Here is a 10,015-nt window from a genome sequence, read left to right as displayed (position 1 = left end):
TTTATTTAGGTGAAGATTCAACACATTAGCGTGACAATTTAGTTAAAATGGTGATTTTCTCCTCTTCTGGCATATCGTGACGGAAGAACCATGCTAACTTTGGATGCAGTTATCTTAGCGATACTTTTTGCAATACCCTTGATATACATATAGTTGGAAAGCTTAGTTTATGGCCGTTCATATGAGCATAACTTAATTTTGTAAATTTTACCAAAGCGACTGGATTCGCAATGCAGGGTCACATATTTCATCAGCACTTTGCATTTTGAGCATTGCACATAACCTGTAAAATTTCCATCAGAATCCAGCACCACTCCAAACACTTTCCAGACCTCTGATTTTCCCCCTCCTGTAGTAGCGATGGTGAATTCACCTGCGGCAAGTTTAGCCTACTTTTCACCAACTCCATCTTCTTCTCCAGGCTAAAGGCGTGCATGCAGCGGCAGGTCTGCCCCTGCCCCTCTCCATGATGCACGTTGCACGCAGCAGCAGACTTTCTTTACGGTGAACAGCTGCGATGATGAATAGGCTAAATGTTTTTTTTTTTTTCACTGAGCAGAAAAGATTAAGCCCGAGGTCCGACCTGACCCGAGTCATTTGCTTATATTTTCGGCCCGAACCTACGGGTCCCGTCGGGCTGACCCGACCCGTTGAGAACGCTACAATAGCCTATCTTGAATTTCCCCATGGGGATCAATACATTTTCTATCTATCTATCTACCTATCTATCTATCTATCTAATAAATATCGAAAATTATGTAGCCTACAAACACCTGTCTGTTCTACTCATTTCAACTGGCTGCTCAAAACTGCTCAAAAATCCAAATTCTTTGACGTATACCAACTTTTTTCTATCAGTAACGCAAATAGTTACTTTCCCTGGTAACGAGTTACTCTTATCATAGAGTAATTCAGTTACTAACTCAGTTACTTTTTGGAACAAGTTAAAGTAACGTTCCCAACACTGCTGATAGTCATCTACCACTTCGCTGAGTTGCTGTTTCTTGTGAAGTTCTTCCCGCATGATGAAATTAGCGGTGACACTGCAAAAAGTGCACACGCTCAAAGTGCACCATGGAAACCTGTGGTTAGTACATCACAGATCAGAAGTGTTTCCTGTGGGTGACCTCATTAGGGGTCTTTACAGGTACAAGGGTCTTAACTGGAAACATTTCAGATGACTGCAGGTTGAGCCACAGCACATGTGGAAATTACGAGAACATTACTAATTCAAACTGTTATAAACTGTCACTGAAATAGGCAAATGATTTGAATTTCAATTAAAAGACATGTTGCAAATGCCACCTTTGTTTGTGTCAGTCGATGCTGATATTCACTGCAATGTTTTTTCACAAGCATTCAGAATTGATTGGTGCCTGCAATAAAACGTCATGCTTGAATATACAATGTGTGGCCTGCAATGACTATTCAATTGAATTTTAACCTCAGCAACAGACAACAATAACTTATGACTCAACTCATCCATTTGAAACGGTCTTAAGACACGTGTCATCGATGTGATATGCTAGGTTGCCTGAGAACAGAAAACCACAACCACATCGGTTGATAAAAACCAGGTACGCCCCAGCAGTGCTGCGATACTGCCCCCAACCTCTGAACTGGAGACATGTGCGCCCTGCACTATCCCCTGATGCTTCTGACGATGCTTCTTCTGCACAAGCATGGTAAGTCAAATGATAATTAAAAGTCCTGACTATTTGCCCTTTGATAGCAAGTCCTGCTTAGTTGCCATTTGATAGCAAGTTGATTCATGCAGGTGCAACTGTGATTCTGTGATTGGTTCATTTTTTTAAAAAGTTGTTATGCTGAAAAGATCATTAATGGGAGGAATGTAGCAGTTGAAGACATGCAGTACATGGCATCAGTGCAGAACAATGAGAAGCATGTCTGTGGAGGCTTTGTCATAAAGCCCAACTTTGTACTGACTGCAGCACACTGCAGAAAATGGTAACTTATCACAAGATGTACAGTAGAAGAATGACATTTTTTCTTTTGTTTGAGAAAAAAGATGATGTTATCGATATCTGTGATCTATAGCCTAACAGGCAAAGTTAGTGTTGTTCTTGGGGCACACAACATCCATAAACCAGAGAAAAGAAAGCGATATTATATTGGAAAACAAAACAAAATCACCCACGTTAACTATACAAGAACCAAAACTGGAAATGACATCATGCTGTTGAAGGTATGTACCAGTGCTGTCACTCTGTGGCTCTGAAGTGACTCTCGGTCTTCATTCTGTTTTTCCTAGCCTTTGTCTCACAAAAAGTGAGTATGTAATGCTGTTTAATCCTTTGCTTATATTTCAAGCTGTCAAGGAAAATTGGCAAAGATGTGAAAACAGTGAACATCCCATCATCTGATGAGATGAAGATGAAAAGTGGCACAAACTGCTTGGTCGCTGGTTGGGGTAAAACAAGTAAGAATAATGCCACAAATCGGCTCCAGGAGGCCGATGTCCAAGTCGTCGATTTCCAAGAGTGCCAGGCAGAATGGAATCAGAACAGCATCAATCAGACACTTCCTAAAAATGTGATGTGTGCCAAAGGGTTCAGAAGGAGTGGTCCAAGTTCGGTGTGTATATATACTCTTTTGATCCCGTGAGGGAAATTTGGTCTCTGCATTTATCCCAATCCGTGAATTAGTGAAACACACTCAGCACACAGTGAGGTGAAGCACACACTAATCCTGGCGCAGTGAGCTGCCTGCAACAACAGCGGCGCTCGGGGAGCAGTAAGGGGTTAGGTGCCTTGCTACTGGTCGGGGTTTCGAACCGACAACCCTCCGGTTACAAGTCCGAAGCGCTAACCAGTAGGCCACGGCTGCCCGTATATGCTAAACTGACTAATTCTAGCTTTTACATTGTCCCCGTAGCAACTTGGGGTTAAGTGCCTTGGTCAGGGGCACAACGGTGGAAGCCGGGAATTGAACCCACAACTTTCAGGCCACTGCACGCTAGCCCAGCTCCTTAACCACTACCACACCACACCTTATGTCAGAGATGTCAAGTACTTGATTTGGTATTATTTGTATGTGCTTGTTCCAGACAGACTCGGGAGGTCCATTGGTGTGCAACGGCCTGGCTGTGGGTATAGTGTCATTCAACCTGAATGCTGAAAGCTATCAAGAGATCATTCCTGCTGTTTATACTCAAATCTCAAAGTTCCTGCCATGGATCAAAAGCAAAATTGGTTCCAGTTTTGATTTGCAAGATTCTTATTTTGAGTAAATGCATAGTCATATTAACCTGGCAATAGCCAGATGAATTTCGCTCCGCCTAGCTCCACTCATCCATCTGGAACCGATCCATTGAAGTGTTGCTTCAGAAGGCTGGGCCTAATCAAAAAATGCTTGCATATGATTGAATAAGCCACTTGTCCGTCATCTATTGACGTGCTACTTCAACCACTCACATCGAAGCCAACCCGTGACGCTAATAACAGACTCACAGTCGCTTCTACACTATGTCACATCTATGAAACTCCCGCCCTGCGTCCTGATTGGCTAAACCATAAAGTTGGTTGGAGAAATCACTCTCAATGGAAGAGGTCCCAGATGGATGTGAGTGAAGCTAGGTGGAGCTAAGCGGAACGACATTCATCTGGCTAGGGTCAGGTTATAGTCATATATGTGCCTGTCAGATATATCAGGTAGTGTAATGAGCAATGCGATATTATAATAAATAAAGTCTCCACATTATTCATGGATTACTGTTTCATGTCCTAATTGTTGCTTAAAAAGACTATGGTCACTAATCAGTGGTGTAGTAGTAAAATAAGAGGTGGGTAAATTATGAATTATGTGATCCCGGTAACGTGTTCTGCTCCATGCGGTATTGATTTTTTTAAAAAGGCATTCAGATGTTTGATGATGGTGGAGGTTATTGTCCATTGTTTATAACAATACCACTGGTATTAAATGGTTCCTAGAGTGTTGATGGGTACATATTGTGAATGTGGATAAATAATACAATGTGATTTTGGAATGTTAAAAGATGCGATGTGAATAAACTCTTTTGAGAGGTCGATAAACTCTAACAAGAGGTGGATAGACTCTATTTCTGAAATGTGTAGGTAAACAGAGGTGAATAAAATGTTTACTTGCATTTACCCAGTTGATGGCAATTTTGATACCTAATGAAGATCAAGTCAGGAAATGTTAGGAAAAACAGGAACATTTTTTATTTACAATGATGCACATCAAGGGAGAGACAGCATGGCTTCACATAAAGATTCCTCAGCTGCTCTAACAAGCAAATAGGGATTGTGAGGATTTAAGTATCCCTCCTAGCCTGGCTAACACCAGACCTCCTCTCATTGAGATGGGAACTACACATTCATTTTCTCATATTTGAGATGTGGTTTACGAATGCCCAGAGCCGTTTATTGGGCGCTACAAATGTCTATCAAATGCGTCTGTACTGTACGTAGCTCATAGCCGCTTCGGTGTGTCGCATAGACATTGTCATTGTCTTGCTGTCCCCCCTCCGTTCTGTGATTGGTTCCTTCGTTGAGGTGAAAATCAGGTCCATGGAATCCAGGCTGCCTACTGTAGCAGCATGAATAAAAGTGCAAGGCAGCATGGGGAAACCCAGGCTATATCCCTCCATTGTTGCCAAGAAATTCCGTTGGTCATCCAAGCTTACTTGGACCACACTGAATCAGATTCTGACTAATGCCAACTTGGCAACCCAGAGGACCCACAACAATCTTGAATAGTTAGATGCTGCATAGACATCAGGGGTGAGAAGGGTTAATGTAACAATATGTAACATATTACAGTTATAGCACTTTTCTTGACACTCAAAGTGCTTCACAGGAGAGGTGGAATCTCACTAAGCACCACTAATGTGTACTGTAGCACCCATCTGAATGATGCACAACAGCCATTATGTGCCAGAATGTTCACCACACACTAGTTTCAGGTGGAGAGTGAAGGAGTGACTGAACCAATTACACACTGGGATGATGATTACAAGGCCAAATTGAATGAACCAGGTTGGGAATTTAGCCAGCAAATCAGGGAACCACCTACTCTTTGCGATAAGTGCCATGGGATCTTTAACAACCATGGTAAGTCAGGACCTCAATTTAACATTCATGCAAAGGAAAACATCTCCTGCAGTACAGTGTCCCTGTCACTGCAATTGGGTATTGGGATTGATATTTGTTTGCTGGCTTTTGGCCACAGGGAAGAGGGCCACCTATTGGCCAGCCACCAACACCACTTCCAGTAGAAACCTACTCTTCCAAGGAGGTCTCTTATCCAAGTACTAACTAAGCCTCCTTAGCTTCAGTAATTCAGCAAAGTCTGGCTGCTGGCTAAAAACAAAAGGTGAAAGGCACATGTGATTCTAACTGTCTCATTGAATTGCATTATGCACACTCAATTCTCACTGGTGTCTGCTAGACAACAAGTACCAAAAGTACCAATGATTAGTTCATAGATTTCACATGTAAAATACATTTTATGCAGCCCCACCCCCAACTTGCCTGTTCATAATTCTGAGAAATTCTTGAATTGTGTGCATGTGTGTGTGTGTACGTGTTTATGTTTATGTGTGTGTGTGTGTGCGTGCATGCTTGTGTGTGTGCGCTTGTGTGTGTGCATGTGCATGCATGCGTACATATGTCTACTGTGTATGTGTCATACGTATGATTACTGTGAATGTATGTGTGTGCGTGTATCTGTTTATGTACATGTGTGCATATGGAATGAGTTAACATGGCCCCTGGAGGCAAACATATGCAAAATTGGTCATCCTAGGACCTACGGTTCTCAAGATATTCACAGAAAACTGTGTTGGTATACAGTCACTAAATGTACACATACATTCATTGACAGAAGTCCACGAAACTTGGCATGCATTCAGAGGGATCATAATGATCCTACACTTTCAATTTTGTGCAGTTCTGACCATGTCAGCCAGAGATACTGTGATTACAACACCTAATTTTTGCTATTTCATTCTTAACTACAGTAGGTGGCACTATGAAATGAGTGGTTATGGGATGGGTTGACATGGCCCCTTAAGACCAACATACAAAAAAAGGTGGTCCTCCTAGGCCCTACAATTCTCAAGATATTCACAGAAAAGGGTTCCATGCTATCCTTGTGGGGCTACATGCCCACCAAGTTTCGTGCACCCCGGTTTTTCAGTGTCCTGGGAATCCTTGACGGAAAATTACTCATGCGGAAAAAAAATGGATGAAGAAAAAAAAACTCTAAACTCTAAACCTCTGACTAAACTGTCCTAAGGGATCCCTCTGGCATGACAAAACATGCTAAACAAATTTTGAAAAAATAAACAAGAGAATTATTTTCTGGAATGGTATGTTGGCATGAAAGCATCTTTGGGGCACCACTAGTAGGATATTACTCAATCACAAAACTGCATTCGCCATTGCCTCCTAGTGATGAGGACAAATAACTGGCTTTTGAAATTAAAAGATGGACCTCCTTGTACAAGAGTAGAACTGACAGAAAATATGTCAACACTAAACATGGGCAAGAGCGCCATCTCCTGGTTCAAAAATGCATTACTTTGGTGCAAGTGAGGGGATAGGATGCACAGGGATATGATCCCCATTATATTGTTTAGATAGAGAGTCTTTATAAAGACCACCCCTGTCATTTACAGCAATAGTTAATCTATTAACTAACAACTAATAACCTATTTTACTGTAGATGTGTGTTACTGTTATATCCTACTCCTGCTATCCTTGTGAAATTCACAAATACCATGCAAGGCAACCTCTCCCTCTCTCTAATTGCATTATGTTATATTTAAGGCATCAGGATATTGAGGAGGTGACCATATTACTTGTTGTTCTTCTCTTTTGTGTCAAATGCTCTTTATCTACCTATCTCTACTAACCTGTCTCTGGTCTAACCTGTCTATATGAATTTTATCCTCAAAACTGGCTTAGAGCATCCACTTGGTAGACCTGGAGTGATGTGACAAGTTGAGCATGCATCCCAAGTCAGTTCAACTCATCTTTGAAAGGGTCTAAACTAAAGGCCAACCAGAGGGGCAAACTAAGGGCCTAAACTAGAGTGCCAACCACAAGAAAGCCTTGAGAGGATATTTCTCAGAGAGTGTCATAGTTGAGGCTTCTGCCCACACTCACATCACAGAAACAAAGCATCATGCCATGCCACATGCCTGACCCTAATCGTTACAATAGGCCATACACCGAGATGCAGTAATAAAGGGTGAAACTGAAAGTTCCTCACACAGTTGAGCCTGTGGCTTGGCTCATATCTCAAGATATTTTCCTCGTGTGGTTACAAAGACCGTAAGACGTGACATGTGTCATATCTCGGGGTATTTATAGGAATTGTAACTGCGATCATTCAAGCATTCATTTACTGGTAGACGTCACTTGTTATACACTTCATCCCTACAAGGTGAGTGTGTGTATGTGTCTGTATTTGTGTGTATACATGTGAGAGTGTGTGTTTGCAAGTGTACATGTACACATGTGGAAGTGAGGGGGAGGAGATATGAGGTACTATGAAAATTCTGCATTCTTTACAGCTAATTGGCAAAAACAGTCATAGAACACATTGGGGAGGATGTGTACGAGCTCGATGTGAGTTATCCCCTGCAGTGCACTGATGCGTCTGTCACTTGGGGTTGTGAACATCATGGATGCTGCAACTCTGCTCTGCCTCCAGCTGGCAGCTTCCATGCTGTTGTTGGTTTTCTCAAGTAAGTTTCTAATCATATACCTGATAAGCTAAATGATATCTTACAATTATTCAAATATTTTTATTTTTAAAATAAAATACAGTTAAATCTATGTTGTCACACAAGGTTCTATGGTGAATATGAACTTGTTACATAATAAATAATGAACTGATAAGACATACATTATAATGTACTTATGTATGTAATGTCTACTTTATACATTAAATTAGACATTACTCTATCTACAGCATTACATAAATGTGTAATATCCACCATCACTTTCTTTGGCAGGTGCTCAGGGTGGGTATGTGGGCATCGTGAATGGCACTGTAGCAAAAAAACACTCCAGACCTTACATGGTCTCTGTGCAGAAAAATAAGGGACATATCTGTGGTGGCTTTCTGGTGTCTGAGTCATTTGTCATGACTGCAGCTCATTGTATCACTTGGTAAGTTCTCTGATTCAAGTTTCATAACTGGTGATATGAGTTATGCAACAAAAGCTAGATTTAGCCAAAGCTGTCAGAATAAACTGATGAAGATACCTCAACATAAAAAGTGTGTTTTCTTTTCTCCTTGACAGGGGAGTGGATTTGACTGTTGTGGTAGGGGGACATGACATTACAAATCAGAAAAGTGGCACAAGGATACAGGTGAAATACTACCTTACCAACCCCGGATACAACCCTGAGACACTTCAGAATGACATTGCAATTCTACAGGTGAATAGCAACACATTACATTACATTACATTACATTTGGCTGACGCATTTTTAGGCAAAGCGACTTACATATGTCAACTATATTACAAGGGATTACATTGTCCCTGGAGCAACTTGGGGTTAAGTGCCTTGCTCAAGGGCACAACGGTGGAAGCCGGGAATTGAACCGACAACTTTCAGGCTACTGCATGCTAGCCCAGCTCCTTAACCACTACACTACACTACCACTGCCCATTGAAGCCTTTTTTATTTTCTAAATTAACTTGATGCACATTTAAAGAGGCACTGTGTTGTTTCATTACTACCCCCTCAAACAATTGTTAGTCACTGTTTTTTGGATGTGTTACACAGCTGGCAGAAAGAGCAAATCAGTCCAACTCTGTACAATGGATCTCTATTCCTGAGAAGGACGACATCAAAGGGGCAGAGGTTTGTAGTGTGGCCGGATGGGGGGCAACGAAAACCAATGGGCGTGAAAACAATCTCCTTCTCCAGGCAGATGTGGTTATCATGAAGAGAAAAGAGTGCAATCAATTATGGAAGGGATACTTCAATAAAAAAATGCTTTGTGCGAGTGGTAAAGCAGGCTTTTGCCAGGTAAGCTGTGGGCAAATGCACTACTCACAAGGTCAATGAAAATATAAGAATACATTTGAGTTGCTCTGCTACTTTTGTTTTCTCACCCAGCTGATGTCTGTTGCAGGGTGACTCAGGAGGCCCTCTGGTCTGCAAGAACAAGGCTGTGGGAGTAGTGTCGTTCAATGAGAGAGAAAACTGTAACAACCCAAAAAAGCCAAATGTCTACACAAGAATATCAGCATATCTGCCCTGGATAAAGAAGATTTTAAACAGTGTCAAACACTGATGAAATGAAATAAATGTTTAAATGCTTTCCATTACTTTTTTTCCATTCAATTTCTTATTAAATTCATGATTCCATGATTAAATCCATGATTCCATCCAAAGCCATCCAAAGGCTTTTTCTCAAGGTATTTTACATAAGCTTGTCTGATGGCCTAAACCGGATAGAGCAAGCATACCAACCACAGATGATCACAATAGCAGCACTGATCTCTGAACTAGTCATCTACCACTTCGCTGAGTTACTGTTTGTTGTGAAATTCTTCAGCCTGCATCTTGAAATTAGCGGTGACACTGCAAAAATTGCACACGCTCAAAGTACACCATGGAAACGTGGTTAGTACATCACAGCTCAGAAGGGTTTCCTGTGGGTGACCTCATTAGGGGTCTTTACAGATACAAGGGTCTTTACTAGAAACATCTCAGACAACTGCGGATTGAGCCACTGTGTATGTGGAAATTGCCACTAAAATTGAGAACATTACTAATTCAAACTGTTATAAACTGTCACTGAGATAGACAAATGATTAGAATGTCAATTAAAAGACATGTTGCAAAGCAACTTTTGTTTGTCTCAGTGGATGTTGATATTATATCACTGCAATGTTTTTCACAAGCATTCAGAATTGATTGGTGCCTATAAAACTGCATGCACAATGTGTGGCCTGCAATGACTATTCAATTGAACTTCAACCTCAGCCTCCACCTCTTTTCTTTAA

The 10,015-nt window shown here is 41.3% G+C and overlaps 1 protein-coding gene across 1 annotated transcript; it reads left to right on the top strand.

The window, feature by feature from the left end:
* The first annotated feature begins 1,606 nt into the window (after positions 1 to 1,606).
* Positions 1,607 to 9,328, top strand: LOC121677937 (serine protease 40-like). Its single transcript, XM_042057094.1, has 11 exons — positions 1,607 to 1,685; positions 1,818 to 1,968; positions 2,059 to 2,206; positions 2,332 to 2,595; positions 3,068 to 3,246; positions 7,359 to 7,363; positions 7,622 to 7,735; positions 8,006 to 8,162; positions 8,297 to 8,435; positions 8,787 to 9,032; positions 9,139 to 9,328. The coding sequence occupies exons 1-11, from the start codon at positions 1,628 to 1,630 to the stop codon at positions 9,298 to 9,300; spliced, it is 1,623 nt and encodes a 540-aa protein (XP_041913028.1). The 5' UTR covers positions 1,607 to 1,627; the 3' UTR covers positions 9,301 to 9,328.
* The last annotated feature ends 687 nt before the right edge of the window (positions 9,329 to 10,015 follow it).

Source organism: Alosa sapidissima, chromosome 12 (assembly GCF_018492685.1).
Source record: "Alosa sapidissima isolate fAloSap1 chromosome 12, fAloSap1.pri, whole genome shotgun sequence".
NCBI classification, from domain to species: Eukaryota; Metazoa; Chordata; class Actinopteri; order Clupeiformes; family Clupeidae; genus Alosa; species Alosa sapidissima.
This window is presented reverse-complemented; position numbering and strand designations above follow the sequence as displayed.